This window comes from Oikopleura dioica, chromosome XSR (genome assembly GCF_907165135.1).
Source record: "Oikopleura dioica chromosome XSR, OKI2018_I68_1.0, whole genome shotgun sequence".
NCBI classification, from domain to species: Eukaryota; Metazoa; Chordata; class Appendicularia; order Copelata; family Oikopleuridae; genus Oikopleura; species Oikopleura dioica.
In genome coordinates this window covers 1,148,947-1,168,548 of record NC_137294.1, presented here as the reverse complement: position 1 = coordinate 1,168,548, position 19,602 = coordinate 1,148,947, and the positions used below count along the sequence as shown (strand labels likewise).

Here is a 19,602-nt window from a genome sequence, read left to right as displayed (position 1 = left end):
AAGACCAAATAAGGCCTAAGTCCAAGGCAAAAATACTCTAGAATAACAGAAAATACAGTGACATTTGTATTAACTTAATGCCTTTGCGATGAAATGCGACGAAGGAGAGAAAGACGCGGACTCAGAACACAGGCGCAAAGAATAAGAAGAGCTCTCTATGGACTCGTCTCGCTCACCCTTTTTATCGCTTTTTACCTCATGTACAGAATAGACACAGCTACAGATACCGACTCTCCAAAGCCTAAAAGGTAATCCGCCAGAACTCATTTCTCTCATTTTCTCATCGCTCGAAATTCAAGCTCAAAATCACTGCCAAACTTGATTCAACTGATACCAGGCTTTTCTTCCATTTCTTCTTTCACAACCCGCGTTTGGGAATCCTTGCCAAGTCTACCCAAATCTTCATCCTTGTCCACGCGTGGCTCTCGTCCATTTTCTTCGTTACCAGTTTCGAGTTCTCTCTCAAATCCGTCAAAAATCCACGTCCCCGCCGGAGTGCTGCCAAGCTTTTCTGGCGATTATATGATACGAATGTTCTTCATCTCTCCAGAGTACTTTTCAAATTGGAGATACGAGGTAGCGCGAGTCATATTTTTAAAAATTAAAGTTGAAAAATCAAAGGATGTGACTTTGGTCACAATGTGCTCTGCCAACCACTTGCATCACGTCATCTCGCTTGCTGAGCGGTGGACTGGTCCAATTTCAGTCGGCGTCTTTGGACCAGGCCTTGAAGCATCCTTCGCGACAGACGCAATCGAATCCATCAAAAGTTGTTTCCCAGCGGTGCGGGAACGAGTCCTTTTCCATCTCGTCTATCCAATTAATTTGCCAGCCGATTTGTCAAAGGTAGGAATTTAATTATGAAACTTTCGCGATTAAAATGTCAGTCGACGGGAAGATTGGAGTACAACGACTGCGAAGATCTACGCAAGCAGATCAAGAGCTACGGCGGCGACGAAGATGATCGGGCCAACTACGGCGGAGACATACCATTTCCCCACAATGTTCTTCGAAACGCTGCTCGTCGCGGAGCTCCGACTGCTTTCATTTTCTTGATCGATGTTGACGTGATGCCAAGGTACTTTTTATTTTGATTATATACAATTAATATTCCCAAATTTTAAAGTCTCAATCTACGCGAGGATTTTAACGATTTCGCGATACGGCACAGTCTTTACGACAAGAACGAGAACGAAAAGACGGTATTTGTCGTCCCTGTCTTTGAAAAGAAGAAAGGCTCGAGCTGTCCTGATGATAAGCGAGAACTGGCAGATTCGTGCAATAGAAACGAAGTCCGCAGTTTTCACGAAGAGGTGAGCATCTTAGATACCGATGATAGCAGGCCTTTGCCCGGGATTTGAAGCTGTTCGCCACAGATGGCGAACAGGTTATCCTGTCAGCCAATCACAAGACAGGATTCTCTTAGTGGCGGCGTAACCCCGGATTTGAGTCAGACTCTGCTATCATCGGTATCAATCAATGTTAAAAAATTCAGACTTGCAAATGGTGCCATGAACCGGAGCAGCCGAAAAAGTGGCTGCAAATTCAAGGCCAACAAAGACTCGAAATAAGCTTCAACTCGTCGTGGACCAAGTCTTGGGAGCCTTTTTATATTGCCACTCGCAAGGTTCCATATTTCGACGAGGTAAGTTTCAATACCTAAATTGTAGCACAGTTGTTTACAGTACTATTCAGCGATTTATGGTTTATGGCTTTGATCGAATCCAGCAAATTTGCGAGCTCCACGTAGCTGGTTACCAATTTGCAGTTCTTAATACAGCCTTTTTGGTTCACGACGTAGGTTTTCCATTCGTTTTGAAATTCTAACTCTCAGTTCAGGGCTGGAAATTCCCTGATAAAGAGATCAAAGAGCTGCAAAACCGTCGGCGCTCGCGAAACTGGGTTCTCTTCCATTTCCACTACCAGCAAGTCCTTCTGAAAATGTACCAAAATCCGAACAGCTGCGCGCCGATCGAGACGTTCGTGCCGAAGGGCTTTAAAGCCTTGGCTCACATCAATTCTCGCAACAACAGAATCAAACGAACATACGCATCAAGGATAACTTGAGGAAGTGGAAGTAATTCTCATTGTTAGTGTCTTCCCATTTAGTATTTATTTATTTCGAATTGCTGCAGTCCTTCCTTTTGTCTATTTGTATCAACCTATTAGTATTAATTTTAAGAACTTCATCAACCTATTTTTCTTATTTCAGAAAATATGTCGATTCGGGCGGTTGCGGGCTTCCTCGTTTCGCCCTTCATTTTGATGGGAGCGATTTTCGCCTTTTCGACCATTTTCCTGACTGAGAAACAGCGCCACACAAATCAGCGACTGGAAAAGCTCGTTACTGACGTGAGGAAACTACACAAAACACACGAAACACTCGCCAAGGGCCACAACCAGCTGACTGGAGGAGTCGATGGTCTTTCAGACATCATCGAAGGCCAGGTAAACGATTATTATCTCCATTGCCGATTGAAATTCGCGGAATAGCACGAGAAATTGGTGGAAATCGAACGCTTCTCTTCGCAACGAAATGTTCATGTGACTGGTATTCCCGAGCGGCGAGATGAAAACCCCGAAAATATGATTCGCGAGTTGTTCTCGAAGAAGTTAAAAGTCGACTTTGATGTGAAGGACATTGAGTCCGCAACGCGACTCGGCCTGAAGAGTGAGGAGGGACCACGGGACATTGTCGTCAAGTTCGCCAATTTCAAGGTTAGAATTTCAATCGTCTTCTTTTTCTTGATCTCTCAACTTCTCTCTAGGACAAGAAAAAGTGCCTTGAAACTGCGCACTTACTCGATGGCTCGCCTTACATGGTCAAAGATGCACTATAAAATCTATCAACTGCCCTTCAAATTGTTAGAAAAGCTTCCGATTTTAAATCTTGAAAATACCAATAAATTCGTTGTTTATGTGGCTTGAGCTGCTTGGGCCCCATAAACTTTAGAAAAGGCTTATTTACTTTTTTCAGGATTATTTATTGGACAAGTGCTTGTCTGAAAATGATTGAAGGCTAGCCTGTCGTTCGAAATCCAGCAGGGTATCTGAAAGAATTTTTAAACAGCGCTAGAAATGAGGCTCTACATGTTGTTCACTTGTCTTTCCAGGTCCCTGATGTACATCATCGCCGCTAGAATCGTCTTCTGCTCGTCTTGAGCACAGTTGAGAGCGTCGAAACCGCTCAGCTCGGAAAAGATATGCTCCGGAATTATCTCTTGCAGCTTCTTCAAGCATTCGTCCTCTGTCGCTGACATTGAATCTGATGCTCTTGAATCGGAATTGAGAATAAAAGTTGTTGAAGGACGGTTTTTCCTATTTATTTTTGGATGATTTGAAGAGCGACTAGTTTGTGGAAGGAAATATAATCAAGAGAAAAAACAGACAACTTTTCGCACAGCCCGCGACAGATGATAAAAGCGCCAAAGTAAGACTCCGAGGCAATTTTTTTGCATGTTCCCCTTTCACTGACAGAAATGTGTGAATCCACAACAGCCGCTTGAAACCCATGCCACGCTTTCCTACAATTCCAGCCCAACTAAAGCCTCGGGATTGTTTTTTTAATGAAAAATACCGTTGAGCTCCAGAGTTGCAAATTTGCTGAGCTGAGTGACCTGAGCAGTCGCTCAGCTCAGTGATTTTTGAAAATGATCTGATCTGCTCAGCTCAGACTATTTTCACTCAGCTCAGCTCTGAGCTGACAGCTCAATTATTTTCAAATAATCTTTTCTGCTCTGCTCTGCTCAGCTCAGCTCAGACAATTATCACTTAGCTCAGCTCAGCTCAATGATTTTGACACAATTTGACTACTTAAAAGACAGGAAAAACAGCTCAGCTCAGCTCTAATTAGGGTCCGCTCAGCTCAACTATCAAGCTCAACTAAAGGTCTCTCAGCTCAGCTCCGCTCAATGACCTCTGAAAAAGGCCAGCTCAGCTCAGTTTCCTCCGAAATAGGCCATCTCAGCTCAGAGAAATCTATACTCAGGTCCGCTCAGCTCAGCAAAAATTGCAACTCTGAACCCTTCAGTAGCCTTTCTAACAGTAGACATCTCTACACTCAACCGCTCAGAACAAAACAATGACACAGGATTTTTAAATTATGAATTTTTGCCGTATCTCCCTATTTAGGGAATTACTGCTATTATTTATTGGTTTTCAGTGAAGAATTGCGGTGATAGACTCTATCATTAGCAATTTTGCTTATGATAAAGATTTTATCGGTTTTTTTTTCCCGAATATTGTCGGAAGACCCCCTAAAAGAAGGCCTTCCAGGTAACAGAAACAATAGGGAGAGCCCATGGACTTCGGAGAGCACTAAAAACAATTTTGTAAGCACTTGGTTATCTTCAAAAACGCTAAATTTACCTGAAAAGCAGTCCGTTCGGACTCTGATTACCCCAGAGCTGGTTTGGCGGTTAATGAGAAGAAGTGAAAAACATGAGCTGCTCAGCGCGAGTTCTAGAGACGGGCGCTCATTTTTGAAAACATCGGCCTGCCTACAGTCCTTCTGATGTTTTTTCTTGTGGATAAAAGTTTTTACCTGCTTATATGAGGCAAGAAAATCTGCGTCCACCAGGTGGCTTAAGAGAGAAAAAATAATGGCTCGAATGGATGTTTCGTTTAGTTTATTGGAGAAAATGACAGATCGAATGCAATTAATGAGTCTCAATTTCCTTGGAAATGAAACATCTATTCATTGATACGGACGAGGTCAAAACCGGTAAAGCTCTTTCGGCAGTGGGGACAAAGCGCGTAATCGTTGTAGCTTTCCGTAAGAATCCGTTCCAAGCATTCCTTGCATGAGACATGCCCACATTTGCGAAGAGCGCATTTATGGTGGAGCGAATTGTTGCTGTATTCTTCCAGGCATACTTTGCACCTCCCATTACCTTCAATTGATAATATAGTTATTAATCTGTAAGAAAACTTTTTTTACCTTTCATTTTTTCTTTGGCAGATTTCTCCTTGACTTCAACAGCGTGATACTCGTAAGAGAGCTGTTTGTAACGCTTCGCGACCATGTCAACTTCTTTTTCCTTCTCAAGCAGCCTTTTCGTACTTCCTTCGTGAGTTTTCCTGGCGTCTTCAATTTTTGGTGCGATTTCCTCAATCTCCTCCAAAATCTTTTGATAGCATTCGCTCAAAGTGTTTGCCATTTGTTTTTTCTTGCTTTGCAGTTTCTCCATTCTCTGAACGGTCCACTTTTGCTGTTTAGATTCAGCCTCAAGTTTCGTTTGCTCACGCTTCGCTTCGGCATGGATATTCTTGATGATGATAAGCTTCTTTCTCTGCGCTAAAATTTTATTTTAAACCACAAGGTTCAAAAAATGACCATTTACCTTTTTCATTATCCGTCAACCACTTTGAGCCCGGCTCACAGCAAGAACCGAGGTAGAACTCTTGGAACGAGAGATTCTCCGATTTGCAGCTTTCAGTTGCAGAGAACGCTGGGCATCGAAATTTTGCGTCGGATTTGTCAAATTTTCGGCCTTCGACTTGTTCTTCGCCGCGTTCCTTTTCGACACAGATTTCGCAGAATCTTCCTTTACTTATTTGGATCGTTTCAGCGGGTACTCTGAATATTCATGGATAACTATTTTAATTTTACGAAAATTAATCCTTACCCATCGCACTCAGATCCTTCGCATTTTCCAAACTGGCCGTAGGAAGTCACTTTATCGGGGAAAATCTTCTCAAACTCGTTTGGTTGATGCTGAGTTCTGGCTCTTTTCGGAGTCGACTTTGGATCATTTGTAACGATTGATCGAGATCGCAGTTTCATCTGGCTAGAAAAAGTGTTAAGATTCTTAGTCTTTTGAAACTTTTGAGCGTAATCATAGAGCACTGATATATCTTTCTTTTCTCTTACATTTCTTTTTTCTTGGCGAGAATAAATTAATATCTTCTTTGAAAAAGCAAAAGAAAATATGACAAAATTCAGGCAAAACCTTCGATTTTATATTTTCCCAACACGCGCTTCGGCTCGAAACCACGAGGTCTAGAGATTCTTTCAGCGACAACTCATCGTCTCTCAGACTTCGACCTGCAAATGGCTCTTCTTTCAGAGATTATAGAGTCCGGTAATTTGACTGTTTATTCAAACAAAAAACACTCAAGCTTTGGGGCTGGCAATTTTATTTCTGTTGCATGGCATTTTGGGCAGATAGAAGTGCATAAATTTGTTCTTTACTTTTGATCAGATCTGATGGGGAAATCCGACATGTAGTCGAATGGATTGTACTCGAGGAAAACACTTTCTTCGTTTACTAAGTCAAGCACGTCGATTTGAATTTCCTCTCCGGAGCCGTCGCCAGAGCCGATTCCAGAACTACAGTAAATCGTTGGAAAAAGGAATCTAGGAATCTAATAGTACTACCTTTCGAGTATGATGGCTTCATACTCTACGTCGTTTTCGCTGAGATTAACAATAAGTGTCATCTCGTCGTTCTTGATTGCTGTTGTGGTGGTTATCAATCCGCTCGTTGTTGCTTCATTGGTTGTGGGAAGAGGAGTCGTTGTTGTTGTCACTGTTGTAGAGGGTTCCGACGTCGTTGATGATGATGTTGTTGTCGTTGTTGTTGTTGTTTTTGTGGTTGTTGTTGTGGTGCTCGTGGTAGAGCTCGTCGTTGATGTTGTTGTAGTTGTTGTGGTAGAAGAGGTAGTAGCGGTCGTCGTTGTTGTTGAGGGCAAGGTTGTCGTTGTTGTGACTGTTGTTGTAGTCGTGTAGGTAGTTGTAGTTGATGAAGGTGTAGAAGAAGTCGTTGTTGTTGTCTCGGCTCGGGATGGTTCAATCGTCGTGGAGGTAGATTTCTTGGGAACTGCGCTTTTCTTTTCTTCCAATGGAGAATGGCAATCATAGACATTGACAACAGCAGTCCATCCTCGTCGTTGCACCGTCTTGTCTGATGAAAATTTGACACTAATAGGGCCAAAAACGCGGAATATTTCTGGGGAGAGCGACCACACAGTTCCCGGTTTAATTGCTGGTCGCCTAGAAAAGTTGATTAGATAGAGAGCTGTGGGCAGGCACTTGAACCTGTTGAGATAGTGAGTTTGTCGTAAGGGCACTTTCGGAGAAGATGGAGATCTTCAATGTCGATCTCGTAGAAGTCAACTTCCGTAGTGCAGCCACGGCGACCAAGAGTCCAGCTGCAGTTGAGATTATTTGCGTAGACAAATTCCTGTGGTTTTGAATTGAGTAAGAATATCTTTCACTTGTCCGTTCACTAACCTCGGTCCAACCAGGCGACGAGAAACGCCCGCCGTCTGGTAAGTCTTCTTGACCAGAGCAGGTCAAATCAATCTCTCTGTAAACTTGCGGGAGGTAAATTGTATCCTCAGGAACGATGACTTCTGGCTCCACTAAACTGAGGTAAGGTAACTGAAGCCTTTATCCATGCTCACCTAAGAGTTCTTGATGAATGATCATCGAATGCGCCGTCTGTAAAAAGAATATGCCTAGCATTTCCGGTATTTTTTTGGTTCTCTTGTTGTCCTTGCGTTTCGGAGGTATTTTTGTGATTGTGTAAGGGGTAATGTTTTAAGTTTATTTTCAATCGTCTTTTGGCGCTAAAGAGCATGGGTGGTGTATTAGGTACACACTTGGGCACGCACCCCTTTATGGGGTGAAAATCTCACGGTGCGACTATTAGCGGCTAATGTGACATCAGCGGGTGCTCCCGTCTTCAGTGAAGACTTTTGACTGTTATGGCGATTCAGGCTGATTTCTGTAAGGAATATGTTCCCAATTCTTGATTTTCCCCTTTGCATATGTCGATATTAATATCAAATAATTGCAGTCTTAGAGTTTTTGTAGAGTTAATTCATTGAATTTTTTATCAACTTTAAGGACCCCCTCCCCCCCCGTCAACACTTTTCGAAATTGTTGAAGGGGGGGGGGGGTCCTTAAGTGATAACATCAAAGAAGAAAAAATTACTTGCATCAAATTTCAATGTGTGCATTTGATATCTTCGTAAACATTAACGTAGATTTTCGCGTTGTTTATACAAATATTAAGAATGTTTACAAGGGAAATTCAGACAAAGGATGAATGTATTGAATGGCTCAAGAGGGAGCATTGTCCACGGGCGTATATTGGTAAAGGTTGTTTTGATTTGTTTGAAATGTCTTATTCGCTGTATGGTACTCTTTCGAAAGCACTCATCCCTTTTGAAAACCAGCGTCCAGTGACAACTAAAGTACTCCTCCAAATGCTGAGATTTTTTGCCTCGTGGGAAGGAGATCTCCAACGGGAAAAACTGGGCACCTCGTCGGGAAAAAGTGAAAAAGTGCGAAGCCCCAACAGTGACCCAAACAGGTCACAAGAAACAGGTCATTCACCTTAGCAACAATCTGACAAAGTCACCATCTTTCTTGTCAGACCAAGAGCTGTTAACAGCGAGACATTAATACGCCACGAAAGTAGATCAAATTAGCACTTTGAGCCGGACATCAAGGGCAAAACCGTGCCTAAAGATGAATTTCCGGGGCACTCAATTTTCCATGTGCGCAAAAAATTTTTGGAAAACTTCGAACTTTTCAATTCATTCGATATCAAGCCAATCCATCCTTCAGCACGACTCTTTTCGGTTATTTTGGACATCAAAATAGCCCCTTTGTGGATTCATGAAACGTTATCTGACGCATTCTTCTTTCTTGAAGAAAAAAAACGACTTTGAAGAATGATTCTTCTTCTTGGATTATCCACGACAGAGGACTAAATTAGAGAATCAGGAAAAATGGACGGATGGACGGAGTTCTCCGAGGACGATTCTGAAATTAATAATCAGGAACTGCTATTCTACTATCAAACACAAAACTGCATATTTTCCTTATTGAAAAGTCGGATGAAATTTTCTTACGGAAGAATAGCTCGAATGAAAAGGAACTAGCCAAGATCAACCGAGCTATCAAACAAAGTGCACAAAAACGGCAACAGCTGCAAATTAATTTCAAGACAACAGTTTTTAAAGTTCCGCAGTCAAAAATTTCGAATAATATCCTTTTTCAAAATATACAAACTGAAACGAGAACTGCACCAAAAAACAAGATGAAACGATCAAATTATTGAACAAGGAAAAATATGAGCTTTCAACTCAACTTTCCTTGGCACTTTCGAAGAAAAACTTGGCTGAGGCGGACAGCGACTGCGATGCAATTAAGGCAAGTTTTCAATTAATCAAGTTTTTCGTTAAAGAAATATTATTTATAGGAAGTTGTGAGCTCAAAAGACCTCGTCGAATCGCAAATCGAAAAAGAGTCAAATTTATCGCTCAGGAAATTAATTCAATTATTTATAACGTGATTTGAATTGTATCAATTTTTGAATATTAATTGAAGCCTCGATCAACAAATTCTGCAGCTAAGCGAAGATAAATTGTACCTTTCAAAGAAGCTTTCAAATCTCACCTCTGATGCCGCTTCGAACGCCAAGGATGAAGAAGTCAAAGTTTCCATTCTCAAAAATCGTCTTCACCAGCAAATGCTCAGTTACAATTCCTTGCTCGCAGTCAACAAGGACAAAAAGCATAAAATCCAGCATTTGCGAGGAGAGCACGTGAAATTCCAAAACCATTTGGATCGCCTCGAAAAGTCGATCCAGCACAAACGATCGCTTATGGCAGCGATGGTTGATGAAGGAAATCTTGCCTTTGAGAACCAAGGTAAGGGAGATTTCAAATTTTGCGGACGGGCCAAAAAATTTTTTTTTCTTTTTTCTTGCTGATATGAAAGAGCATGAAAAATGAGGCAGACTAGTCCTCGTATCATCGTCCTAGCTTTCGTAATTACGAAAATATCTTGAAGACAAAGTCCAAAAATATGAAAACTTTTCTCGACGATTGTGAGTCATCGGTAAGAGGTACTTTCATTTTCTCTTCGGATATGAATTCCTCAGTGCCTAATCTAGTGGGGACGACTTTAAAAATGAAAACCGATAAGGTTTTTCGTGATTTCAGCGATTCGAAAGAAGTGATAAAAATGCTTTATGAACGGGGCGAAAATAGGAACGAGCAGCTACTAAACGACCTCGAAATCAGGCGCTGAAAATCAGGCTCATCCCATTTTCGAAAACAAAAATTCGGAAACAGGATTGTGCAGCAACTAAACCGGGTCGAAATCAGGGCCCTCGAAAGACGCGCTATTTTTAAGGTTGGGCAAGTTATTTCACCCACTTCCTGATCTTAAACCCTGGAACACCATACATATTTGGAATCAGCAGGAAATTTTTAGAACTTTGACCGTTTTAGTTTCCAAAATTTCCACTTCCGGTCCGATTCTAGAGCCGGAAGTTGACGAAATTTTGAGTTTGGCCAACTTGTGACCTATTAAATTGATGCTCAGAAAATTTTGAGTAAAATCATCTTAAAATCATTCAAAGAAACCGTCCCAACCGCAGTCAAACCGACCGGCAAAACTAGGAAAAAGGCATAAATTTCTGTTTTTCTTTCAGTTTTTAGCGGTTGATTTGACCGCGGTCGGCATTGATTCTTCTCTCAGATGATAGGAAATCTTCTGAGAATCAATTTGATAGGTCACAAGTTGGCCAAACTCAAAATTTCGTCTACTTCCGGCTCTAGAATCGGACCGGAAGTGGAAATTTTGGAAACTAAAACGGTCAAAGTTCTAAAAATTTCCTGCTGATTCCAAATATGTATGGTGTTCCAGGGTTTAAAATCAAGAAGTGGGTGAAATAACTTGCCCAACCTTAAAAATGCGCGTCAAATCAGCCTGGCCCATTTCGAGTCCAATTTTCTGACCCTGATGATCAGCTGATGAATATTCATGCCGCGCTATTTTTAAGGTTGTCGAAGTTTTCAAGCCAACTTCCGCCTTATGAACCCGGATCATATCAATATCAAGAATTTAGCGCGGTTAGGATGTATTCTTATTTTAAATCATAGGAAATCTTCTGAGCGTAAATTTGATAGGTCCAACTTCATCCTAAGTCCTAAATTTCGTCAACTTCCGGCTCTAGAATCGACCGGAAGTGTAGATTTCTAGAATTTTAAACGGTCAAAAATCTTAAAATTTTCTGCTGATTCCAAAAAGGTATGGTGTTCTGGGGTTTATAAGGCGCAAGTGGGCTAGAAAACTTCGCCCATCTTAAAAAAGCGCGTCAATGCGATCGCTCAAATCGTTGTCATCTGCAATTCTTGATATTGATATGATCCGGGTTCATAAGGCGGAAGTTGGCTTGAAAACTTCGACAACCTTAAAAATAGCGCGGCATGAATATTCATCAGCTGATCATCAGGGTCAGAAAATTGGACTCGAAATGGGCCAGGCTGATTTCGAGGGCCCTGATTTCGACCCGGTTTAGTTGCTGCACAATCCTGTTTCCGAATTTTTGTTTTCGAAAATGGGATGAGCCTGATTTTCAGCGCCTGATTTCGAGGTCGTTTAGTAGCTGCTCGTTCCTATTTTCGCCCCGTTCATAAAGCATTTTTATCACTTCTTTCGAATCGCTGAAATCACGAAAAACCTTATCGGTTTTCATTTTTTAAAGTCGTCCCCACTAGATTAGGCACTGAGGAATTCATATCCGAAGAGAAAATGAAAGTACCTCTTACCGATGACTCACAATCGTCGAGAAAAGTTTTCATATTTTTGGACTTTGTCTTCAAGATATTTTCGTAATTACGAAAGCTAGGACGATGATACGAGGACTAGTCTGCCTCATTTTCATGCTCTTTCATATCAGCAAGAAAAAGAAAAAAATTTTTGGCCCGTCCGCAAAATTTGAAATCTCCCTAAGGCATTTGTATATTATATTATATTATCCGGGCACGGGATAATTGTTATTACAGAAGATGCTCGACAACGGGCGAAAGCTCTTTTGGACAAGAATGAAAAAGACATTCTCCAGCATAGTCTCGAATATCGAGAGCTTCAGCGGCATCTTGACCACGAAGAAATCACCGAATGTTTCATGGACTTGAAGAGTCAAGATAAAGCAGCTATCGCCCAAGAAGCAATTAACAAACGAGCGGCAATTCTTCTCAAGGTAAACCTTTCCGAGAACAAATGGAATAACCAAGTGACTAGAAAAATGAAGCACAAGCTGCAAAAACTCGCGCATTTCGAACACTCCTTCAGTCGTATTTATGCGGCTTACGGCCACCTTCCGATCGAGGAGCTAATTGCGAAGTTGTCAAAGAACGAGTCGGAAAATTTCGCAGCGTTTGGTTACGTTAATGAGAGCTCGAAGAAAATTGAAAGAGAGATTGAAGCAATTGGCCACTTGAAATACAAAATCGAGCGGCTACAGTCAACAAACGATGACGACCAAATGAGTGTTGCGATGAAGATGTCCGAGTTGACGTCGCAAAACGGGAAAGAGGAGGAGAATCTTGAAGAGTTGAAGAAACAGCTGGACGAGCAGAACGAGCTATTCACCAATCTCTTTGATGCCATTCAAAAACTCTCTGATCGCATGGGTTGTAATACGACTTCCATTCGCAAATCTCTTGGAGACAACGACGAAATCAACGAGTCAAACGTTCTTAGGGAGAGTTTAGAAAATAACTTTCTCGATTTAAGATTTAAGGTAGATGAGCTCTGATACTCCATAAAATTCTAGCTAAAACTCGTGCAAGATACATGGCACAAATAGAGAAAAATGCCAACCTTTTTACACAGCTGTACTTGAAGCTAAAAGCTGAGCAAGATCCAACAGCCGAGAAAGTTCGCAGATCTTCTTCGAGTGAGGTGTGCCAAAACTTCTTTCTGAAAAAAAAATAGCGTGTTCAGTTCGAAAAGGATCAAGAAAAGGTCACTGATGTCATTATTCCTCCGGCACTCGAAGACATGGATAAGTTTGAAGATGATCTGTTGAGTCCAGAAACGGCGAGAGCAAAAGCAATCGAAGCGATGACCAAGGAACTGAGGGCTCACTAAAGACTGCTTAAAACTTTAAAGGTGATATATGGAGCCTCAAAAAAGCGCAACGTCGAAAAACGGCGCACAACGGTGGGAGATGACTGGGCGGCTCAGCAGCAGAGAACGTTCTCAAAGCGCGCTGACGTGAGACGAATGACTCTTCTGTAATAAATATACCTTGATTCAGTACCGAATATTTGTTGTTGTCAACACTTTGCTCGCTAATTAAAAATGGCACTTTCTATACTGAGGTAGAATTTATTTCGTCCGGAGGAGGCCAGTTAGACTGGGTGAGATAGCGACTCCTTTTATTTAACGACCTCTTACTAGCCGAGCGAGAGTTCTCTTTTCAATCATCAAAAGATCAAGAGAGACAGCGAAGACGAGTGATGGCTTGCAAGGTAAAAAACTATAGGAAAGTCTTTCGGTACTAACAGATCCCATAGCCCAGATTTTTGACCTTTTACTTGTCCATTCTTTTGGTTCTTTCTTCGTTAGCCGCATTTTCGACAGGGCCGGGTGACTAATTACTTGTCCCCTAATTGAATAGTATAAGTAATCACCCCAAGAAGTTTCTCATCATTTAAATACAACCAAATCGATATGTGGAAATGTATCAGTGGTAGAATCGATGGATCCTTCAACGGAACCATGTTATGCAGTGACTTGCATAGCCTTTGCTGCGAGGTGAGTCCTATTTCTCGGCAAGAAATAAGAAAGAAAATGTTTTAGTACGTATCTGCTTTCAATAATAGTTGCTATTTTCGGCATCGAAGGAAGCAGAAGAGCCTCCAGTGACCAAAAAACATCTAAAGTTCTATTCTGGTTCCACGTAAGTTAAATAACCCTTTGGTATATTGTTATAATCGATTTTAGCATATTCTGGGGATAGTTGCTTTTCTTGCACTTATTCTGTCGCTCATATTTATGGCGAGCAATGTGCTAAAAGGTAATAAATTATTTTCTATCAAATATTTTTCACGGAGGCACAGGTGACATCTTGTTGCCCGTCTCGAAGTCTCTTTCAAGATGATATTATGTTTTCACTAACGTTTCATAAGTATGCGCTGGCTTATATTCAAGTGGGCTGACCTTTGCGATCATACTGATCGGCACTTGTCTTTCTCTGGTGCTGCTTTTGCTGTCCTTGATATCTGCCGTGCGGGCGCGCCAGGATCTGCGGAGTATCGAGTATAGGCATGCTACTTTTTACTGACATGGAGAATGAATAAATTCGATTGAAGTTTTATCAAGGAAATTTAATTCTAATTCTCGTGAAATGTGATTATTTTTATTTTGTTGACGCAAGAAAATGAAATGTTTCATGAAGCGAGATCATTTAAATTGAAGAAATAGCAGATCGGGACCCATTAGCTCTTTCTGCTTGAACAGGTACGTGAGACTTTAAATATACAGTTGCCTTGTTTGGGTTTGAAATTCAAAAACTTTGAAGTAATTTTGAAAACTTTTTTTTCAAAACTTTGAATAGAAGCGGAAACAACTAATCTGAAATGGCGGTAGAATGATTTGCTGCCTTTTTGCGCTCGGGCTCGAAGTTCACCAGTCGCTGGCCAACCATGTACTTTGCATTTTTGATGCCTTCTATCAGTCGACAGAGCTGTTGGTATTGAATGTGAAGAAGGAACATTCCCAGTACTCCTAAGAAGGGTTCAACTCGAATCAATTTCGCTGACTAATTACCGAAACAGAACATGGGATAGACTTTTCGCTGGAAGCGGACGAGCAAGTCTTCTTGGAATGACATCAGCGGTAGAATTGAATAGCTGATTATAAACGGAACAGATAGAAGCACAATAAGTCCAGACGCCACTGGCCAGACAACTGTCCACAAGAAGTTGCGCAAGCGAAAGTTTCTAGCGCCCTAAAACCAATCGGTCAGAAACTTATGGAATCGTTCCTTCTTACCCGATTATAAATTGTCTCGAGAGCATCTCTAAGCCACCAATTCGGACCCAGCAAAGTAAATGCAATGCAGATTTTGACGTGAACAGCGCCGAACGCCCAGTCAACCAGTGCATAGGCTAAATCATAGGATAATTGCCCATTCGAAACTTGAATTCATACTTATAGGTGTTTGGTACTGTTGCACTCGCAGAGGCGTTAATATTGCGTAGTCGAAGAGAAGGCCCATCAGGAGAGCAGTTACTCCAGCAACGAGAACGAATGCTGTTGAAATTTTTACGGCGATTTTGATAGATCGAGCGAGGTTCTTCGCCATGAACTTCCATCCCTTCGGAGCCCATCGTGAGACGATCGTGATGCCAAGCAGAGGCAGCCAGCAAACGAACAGTCCGAGAAAGAGCTATTTAAAAATGTCAATTTCAGAGATAAAATCGAAGCTACCAACCGTATACATTTCGTGCACCCTGCGTTTGTGGCCAACAGTGTACGCTAAAATCTTCCTACCCATCAACACTGGAAAGTAAATTGCAGAAGCAGCACAGGACGAGATTGAAATAGCAACGACAAACAAGAGTACGCCAACTCGGCCGCGGAAGCGGGATGGCTTTTGAAAAAGATGATGAGTTCGGATTTCATTTCGGTCATCGTTGATATGTTCCGGGTTCCAGAAAATATCCTCGTCTTGCTCTTGATTTTGTCCGTCTTCGTCGTTCTCAACCGCGCCACGTAGGAAGCCAGGCTGATTTCTTTGGTCTCCTTCATTACTATCCGCGAGCCGCTCTCCAAGTAGATATCCTCTCAAGCCAAGAGCCCAGCCGACAAGCTCAGCCCAAAGACGAATCAGAGACTTCAAGAAAAACTGAAGGCGTTAGTTTGACTTTACGTCCCTTTCGTTACCTTGATATGAGTTTGCTCGAGCAAGGTAGGAAGGAAAACTTGAAGAGTGACGAGCTCAAGAGATACATGATTTAGTGGCTCGTCCGAAATCGCGAAAACACGATAGGGGAGAAAATCAGGTACTGCCCATTTGATGAATTTAACAGGAACGGCGATGATGAACAAAATTGACAATCCAAAGACAGCGATGTAAACGAGGAAACGGCTAAAAGAAAGTAACTTTTACGATGCATCGAAAATCGAAAGTTACCGTAGATGATGGACGAGGCGTTGATTCATCAATCTCCTGATCGGACTGAAGTCCGGCTCGTTCAAGTTTGGCATGAACCAGAGAAGTCCAGGGCGAAGCACTTCCTTCGTGAAGATCAGAAAAGTCCCAAAGTAGAAGATAAACAACGCACCAAAGAGCCAGTGGAATCCAAACGATGCTCCCGGAGATGCTCGATAAGAAACTTCAAGTTTTTTGGTTAGGTTCGAAGCTATCTTTTTGATCTTACCGAGTCGATCCGAAAGTGTAGCATTGAGCATTGAAAGGGAACAAATGTCGATCCACCAGCCACATATGATAGGCATGATAATCATACAGACAACGAGTAGAATTCCTACTTTGATACACATGTAGCAGATTTTCGCCAGGTTACTGAGCTTCTCCATGTTCATCTTCGAGGAAATGAGGTGGAACATCAGGAAAATAAACGCGAAGAAAACGTAGCCTAGCGAATAAAGTTACCATTAAATTTAGACGAGTACTCGATGCCACTGTACCTGTGAGTGTAAACAAGCCACCAGCAAGCTGAGAAGACTCAACAACCGAGAGAATGTGCAATGTGGTGTAAATGCTTTTTCCGACATGATAGGGTGTGTACGCGAAGACGAAAATGAAGAGTGTGTTGAGCGAAACAACCCAAAAAACATGCTCCAAGAAGACGAAGGAGCCATCCAAGCCGAGCATACGCTCCCAAGTCAGCTCTTCCAGATTCCATTGTTCAGCTGGCTCAACATTTTCAGCCTAAAAGATTCGCTTTAGTTTGGAAGGCTTGAATCAGTATGAAACAAAAGGCAATATAAAGAGTTTGAGTTGAGTTACCCTCAGCGGTCTTATGGTGTAACGGTTAGCACTCTGGACTCTGAATCCAGCGATCCGAGTTCAAATCTCGGTAGGACCTCTCTTTTTTCACCAAAACATTTTGTTCTTGAAACCCAAAATCTACCTCGTTAAAGATGACTTCATCATCTTCTTGAGCTGGAAAGTTGCCTATCCGGCGTTGTAGAGCGTCGAGCTCCCTTTGAGCACGAACAAGCTCTTCTCGAGCGGCTCTTTCTTGCTCAAGATTTTCTTGAAGCATGGCCTCCAGAGGATTTTCAATTCGGTCTTCAAGCGCTGCTTGCTCCTCTGCAAGTTCTTCGAGCCGCTGCATTCCTTCGTGAATCGGACCCATGATCTCTTCTTCAAGGTTCCAGTGATCTTCAGCCGCGAGAATATCGTTTATCATCTGCTGCTGAATATTAACCGCTTCTTCTGCGTTGTTCTGCAGCATGTTTTGAAATGCGCCTTGGATGAATTGCTCCCGAAGATAGAGCAAACACACAAAAATGCCTGAAAAAGAAGCATAGTGAACCTTCGAGGTTCGATAGGTTTACCCATGGTGCAGCCAACGATAAAGCCACCGGTGACAATGTCGCGCATAAAGTACTCTGTGGAAAAAAGTGGCTCCATTGCAAGTTTGTAGAACGAAGTAGACGAAGAAAATAAACTAAAAGAGCCGATTAAGAAACTAAATGATGCGACCTCTCACCAGTAGAATATACGGCAAGTTAGAAGCGGAACGAAACCAAGCCAGGCAAGAGCAACGGCCGTGTAATGAAGCCAACAGCCGATAGCACGAAGGAGGGAACGAATCAGGCCGGTAATGAACTCGGAGATGGGTATTCTAGCGGGCATGTCGGCCGAGTAAATCGGCTTGAACGCGAACTTGTGATTGCATAACTCGCAGAAATCCTTTTTGGATACACGGAGCCATTCGACAAGACATTCTTGATGAACGAAGCGAATCGAGCCTGAGCAGTGGCATGGATGGAAGAGAGCGCGCTTGGCTGAAAAATTGAAATAGATAAGGAAGTACGAAGCAGCCGATTTCAAATTACCTGTGCCTTCCATTCGGCATACTCGGCAAACGTCCGAATCTTGATCGTCCATGATTGCTTTTTTTTTGTTTTTGACTACCTCGTTATGAGCATGCTGAAGTATGCAAATATATTGTCTGAATTCTTTCAGAGTTTCAGTGTCAAATTTTTCAGGACTAAACAAATAACAGACGCGTGTCTTTTCGGCAGCAAAAGATAATAAAAAGAATATGCACCCGTCGCTCATTTCTCGCGGGACTTTCTTCTTACGGGAGATCTTGAACGACTACGGGACTTTTTGGTGCCTTGTTTCTCGGCGCTCGATGCTTTTTCTTCTTCGTTCTTTTTCGGAGGAGCTTTGAAGAACCGGTAGCGGTCGGGTGGCAGATCAGGGCCGATCTCTTTTGCTGGCAGAACTTGTTTTCGCTTTCGTCTCTTTTCTGGACTTTCCTGGAAATAATATCTGTCGTCAAAGGTTATTTAGTAATGATGACGGACCTTTTCCAATTTGAAGCGATTTTTCGGGCGATTCGGATCTTTTTCTTTCTCGCGTTCTCGCCAGCAGGAGTCTTCCTCCAATAACCGATTTCGATTTTCCGCTTGTACAACTGCCGCCTTCAACGTAGCTTTCGCAAAGTCGCCAAGAATCGGCATTGCACAATTTCTAAAAGAACACGAGTGAGTTGAATTCGATAAAATGAGTTCCTGGAAAAGAAACGAGTTGAAATGTATACAGGCTTAATACAGTTTCGTTCGGATTCAAATTGAAGAAATAGGAAAGGACATTTACAATCGGAGAAGCACGGTTAGTTTAGCAACGGTCGTTAAGAAATGAGAGTTAAACACGGCATACAAGTAAGATGAAGAAAAGAGGGGTTAGTCGTTGTTGAATCGACGGTGTTGATTTTCTGTGGGAGTTCAATATTGTTGGCCATATGGTGGTGGGTTTCCGTATGATGCGCTTGAAAAAGTCGATAATTGGTACAAAGACGCTCGAGGCTTACTTGTAACCGACGTCTCCACCGGCAACTGGGTAAGGCATACCAGGATCTTGCTGAGGCTGTTCGTATTTGGGAGCGTGGAACTGACAGAAAACGAAAGGCTGACGCCAAGCAGTTCCGTCTCCACAATCGCACCATCCGCCACCCTCGTCTCGGAGCATTTCCCATCGATGGTTCTTGTGCTCCGAAGCTTAATTATTAAATGGATGCATGAAAATATGCGCTTTCGTTACCTTCAAAACAGTTTCGGCAGAGAACAGGGCAGTCTTCAGTTATCTCGCAGTCAAGACATCGATATGTCTCTTCGTCTGGCTTGAATTGGTACTGACAAGCTATGACAATATATGTACGGAGGGCTCTTTTTTCATACGTAATACGACAAATGTATATAGAATGATACGGTGACATGTTTACCCGAATCATTTCGGTCTACATTGTCGATTTGACGGTGTTCTTCATGTGGAGGATATCCCTGGAACTGTTGCTGAGGAAATCCAGGATCTTGAGGGTATCCTTGATGTTCTGGATGGCCTTGAGGCGGATAGCCTTGTTGAGGGTATCCCTGTTGAGCGTAACCTTCTGGAGCGTAGCCTGGCTGAGGATAGCCTTGCGGTTGGCCGAACTGCTCTTGCGGTGGCTGCTGAAACTGCTGCTGCTGCTGTTGTGGATATCCTCCGTCTTGCCTCGGATAGTCGGCAGACCCTTCGGAAGACTTTTTCTTCCCTTTCAAGAAGCCAAAGAGTCCCATTTTCTAAATACGCTTGTTAAATTTAG

General features: G+C 42.4%; 8 protein-coding genes, 1 long non-coding RNA gene and 1 other non-coding gene across 10 annotated transcripts; 5 read left to right on the top strand and 5 right to left on the bottom strand.

The window, feature by feature from the left end:
• Nucleotides 1-14: 14 nt before the first annotated feature.
• On the top strand, nucleotides 15-2,152 carry LOC145710546 (beta-1,4-glucuronyltransferase 1-like). The gene is made up of 8 exons (XM_081788314.1): nucleotides 15-248; nucleotides 300-576; nucleotides 622-846; nucleotides 888-1,078; nucleotides 1,127-1,313; nucleotides 1,496-1,645; nucleotides 1,696-1,797; nucleotides 1,840-2,152. The coding sequence occupies exons 1-8, from the start codon at nucleotides 94-96 to the stop codon at nucleotides 2,065-2,067; spliced, it is 1,515 nt and encodes a 504-aa protein (XP_081644440.1). The 5' UTR covers nucleotides 15-93; the 3' UTR covers nucleotides 2,068-2,152.
• A 38-nt stretch (nucleotides 2,153-2,190) lies between these two features.
• LOC145710547 (uncharacterized) lies at nucleotides 2,191-2,963 on the top strand. Its single transcript, XM_081788315.1, has 3 exons — nucleotides 2,191-2,448; nucleotides 2,494-2,718; nucleotides 2,769-2,963. The coding sequence occupies exons 1-3, from the start codon at nucleotides 2,218-2,220 to the stop codon at nucleotides 2,838-2,840; spliced, it is 528 nt and encodes a 175-aa protein (XP_081644441.1). The 5' UTR covers nucleotides 2,191-2,217; the 3' UTR covers nucleotides 2,841-2,963.
• LOC145710551 (uncharacterized) lies at nucleotides 2,931-3,499 on the bottom strand. The gene is made up of 2 exons (XR_014135051.1): nucleotides 3,091-3,499; nucleotides 2,931-3,050 (listed from the first exon to the last, which is right to left on the bottom strand). It is a non-coding gene; the product is annotated as an uncharacterized LOC145710551 (long non-coding RNA).
• Nucleotides 3,500-4,648: 1,149 nt separating this feature from the next.
• On the bottom strand, nucleotides 4,649-5,785 carry LOC145710549 (uncharacterized). Its single transcript, XM_081788317.1, has 4 exons — nucleotides 5,628-5,785; nucleotides 5,343-5,578; nucleotides 4,940-5,296; nucleotides 4,649-4,892 (listed from the first exon to the last, which is right to left on the bottom strand). The coding sequence occupies exons 1-4, from the start codon at nucleotides 5,783-5,785 to the stop codon at nucleotides 4,693-4,695; spliced, it is 951 nt and encodes a 316-aa protein (XP_081644443.1). The 3' UTR covers nucleotides 4,649-4,692.
• A 336-nt stretch (nucleotides 5,786-6,121) lies between these two features.
• On the bottom strand, nucleotides 6,122-7,468 carry LOC145707208 (uncharacterized). Its single transcript, XM_081784699.1, has 5 exons — nucleotides 7,408-7,468; nucleotides 7,235-7,365; nucleotides 7,072-7,184; nucleotides 6,380-6,994; nucleotides 6,122-6,331 (listed from the first exon to the last, which is right to left on the bottom strand). Exons 1-5 carry the CDS (start codon nucleotides 7,466-7,468, stop codon nucleotides 6,190-6,192), a joined length of 1,062 nt encoding a protein of 353 aa, XP_081640825.1. The 3' UTR covers nucleotides 6,122-6,189.
• Nucleotides 7,469-8,022: 554 nt separating this feature from the next.
• LOC145707205 (coiled-coil domain-containing protein 63-like) lies at nucleotides 8,023-12,944 on the top strand. Its single transcript, XM_081784697.1, is given in 7 exon segments — nucleotides 8,023-8,093; nucleotides 9,344-9,666; nucleotides 11,812-12,008; nucleotides 12,050-12,169; nucleotides 12,171-12,516; nucleotides 12,585-12,712; nucleotides 12,755-12,944. Coding segments are annotated over 7 exon segments (1,332 nt in total). The 3' UTR covers nucleotides 12,902-12,944.
• A 515-nt stretch (nucleotides 12,945-13,459) lies between these two features.
• On the top strand, nucleotides 13,460-14,099 carry LOC145707199 (uncharacterized). Its single transcript, XM_081784690.1, has 4 exons — nucleotides 13,460-13,570; nucleotides 13,616-13,715; nucleotides 13,760-13,832; nucleotides 13,945-14,099. Exons 1-4 carry the CDS (start codon nucleotides 13,515-13,517, stop codon nucleotides 14,097-14,099), a joined length of 384 nt encoding a protein of 127 aa, XP_081640816.1. The 5' UTR covers nucleotides 13,460-13,514.
• A 60-nt stretch (nucleotides 14,100-14,159) lies between these two features.
• Nucleotides 14,160-18,493, bottom strand: LOC145709905 (E3 ubiquitin-protein ligase MARCHF6-like). The gene is made up of 14 exons (XM_081787603.1): nucleotides 18,326-18,493; nucleotides 17,849-18,277; nucleotides 17,500-17,797; nucleotides 17,345-17,457; nucleotides 16,915-17,300; nucleotides 16,469-16,712; nucleotides 16,201-16,416; nucleotides 15,954-16,155; nucleotides 15,704-15,908; nucleotides 15,252-15,665; nucleotides 14,969-15,206; nucleotides 14,810-14,925; nucleotides 14,585-14,765; nucleotides 14,160-14,542 (listed from the first exon to the last, which is right to left on the bottom strand). The coding sequence occupies exons 2-14, from the start codon at nucleotides 18,072-18,074 to the stop codon at nucleotides 14,385-14,387; spliced, it is 2,997 nt and encodes a 998-aa protein (XP_081643729.1). The 5' UTR covers nucleotides 18,075-18,277; nucleotides 18,326-18,493; the 3' UTR covers nucleotides 14,160-14,384.
• Nucleotides 16,798-16,869, top strand: TRNAQ-CUG (transfer RNA glutamine (anticodon CUG)). The gene has a single exon. It is a non-coding gene; the product is annotated as a tRNA-Gln (tRNA).
• A 36-nt stretch (nucleotides 18,494-18,529) lies between the features above and the next one.
• On the bottom strand, nucleotides 18,530-19,600 carry LOC145709907 (uncharacterized). Its single transcript, XM_081787605.1, has 4 exons — nucleotides 19,243-19,600; nucleotides 19,062-19,160; nucleotides 18,832-19,018; nucleotides 18,530-18,788 (listed from the first exon to the last, which is right to left on the bottom strand). The coding sequence occupies exons 1-4, from the start codon at nucleotides 19,574-19,576 to the stop codon at nucleotides 18,746-18,748; spliced, it is 663 nt and encodes a 220-aa protein (XP_081643731.1). The 5' UTR covers nucleotides 19,577-19,600; the 3' UTR covers nucleotides 18,530-18,745.
• Between the last annotated feature and the right edge of the window lie 2 nt (nucleotides 19,601-19,602).

Coding starts and splice junctions, on each gene's coding strand:
- LOC145710546 (XM_081788314.1), top strand. CDS start 94: ATGCGACGAAGGAGAGAAAGACGCGGACTCAGAACACAGGCGCAAAGA. Junction 249..299: donor GACTCTCCAAAGCCTAAAAG/GTAATCCGCCAG, acceptor TCGAAATTCAAG/CTCAAAATCACTGCCAAACT. Junction 1,798..1,839: donor CAGCCTTTTTGGTTCACGAC/GTAGGTTTTCCA, acceptor CTCTCAGTTCAG/GGCTGGAAATTCCCTGATAA.
- LOC145710547 (XM_081788315.1), top strand. CDS start 2,218: ATGTCGATTCGGGCGGTTGCGGGCTTCCTCGTTTCGCCCTTCATTTTG. Junction 2,449..2,493: donor CAGACATCATCGAAGGCCAG/GTAAACGATTAT, acceptor TTCGCGGAATAG/CACGAGAAATTGGTGGAAAT. Junction 2,719..2,768: donor TCAAGTTCGCCAATTTCAAG/GTTAGAATTTCA, acceptor ACTTCTCTCTAG/GACAAGAAAAAGTGCCTTGA.
- LOC145710549 (XM_081788317.1), bottom strand. CDS start 5,785: ATGAAACTGCGATCTCGATCAATCGTTACAAATGATCCAAAGTCGACT. Junction 5,297..5,342: donor GTTGACGGATAATGAAAAAG/GTAAATGGTCAT, acceptor ATAAAATTTTAG/CGCAGAGAAAGAAGCTTATC. Junction 4,893..4,939: donor TGCCAAAGAAAAAATGAAAG/GTAAAAAAAGTT, acceptor TATCAATTGAAG/GTAATGGGAGGTGCAAAGTA.
- LOC145707208 (XM_081784699.1), bottom strand. CDS start 7,468: ATGCTAGGCATATTCTTTTTACAGACGGCGCATTCGATGATCATTCAT. Junction 7,366..7,407: donor CATTCATCAAGAACTCTTAG/GTGAGCATGGAT, acceptor ACCTCAGTTTAG/TGGAGCCAGAAGTCATCGTT. Junction 7,185..7,234: donor CGTCGCCTGGTTGGACCGAG/GTTAGTGAACGG, acceptor TCAAAACCACAG/GAATTTGTCTACGCAAATAA.
- LOC145707199 (XM_081784690.1), top strand. CDS start 13,515: ATGGATCCTTCAACGGAACCATGTTATGCAGTGACTTGCATAGCCTTT. Junction 13,571..13,615: donor TGCATAGCCTTTGCTGCGAG/GTGAGTCCTATT, acceptor AAAATGTTTTAG/TACGTATCTGCTTTCAATAA. Junction 13,833..13,944: donor GGCGAGCAATGTGCTAAAAG/GTAATAAATTAT, acceptor ACGTTTCATAAG/TATGCGCTGGCTTATATTCA.
- LOC145709905 (XM_081787603.1), bottom strand. CDS start 18,074: ATGAGCGACGGGTGCATATTCTTTTTATTATCTTTTGCTGCCGAAAAG. Junction 17,798..17,848: donor ATGCCGAATGGAAGGCACAG/GTAATTTGAAAT, acceptor TCAATTTTTCAG/CCAAGCGCGCTCTCTTCCAT. Junction 16,713..16,914: donor ATGAAGTCATCTTTAACGAG/GTAGATTTTGGG, acceptor CGAATCTTTTAG/GCTGAAAATGTTGAGCCAGC.
- LOC145709907 (XM_081787605.1), bottom strand. CDS start 19,576: ATGGGACTCTTTGGCTTCTTGAAAGGGAAGAAAAAGTCTTCCGAAGGG. Junction 19,019..19,061: donor CTGCCGAAACTGTTTTGAAG/GTAACGAAAGCG, acceptor TTAATAATTAAG/CTTCGGAGCACAAGAACCAT. Junction 18,789..18,831: donor GGTGGAGACGTCGGTTACAA/GTAAGCCTCGAG, acceptor GACTTTTTCAAG/CGCATCATACGGAAACCCAC.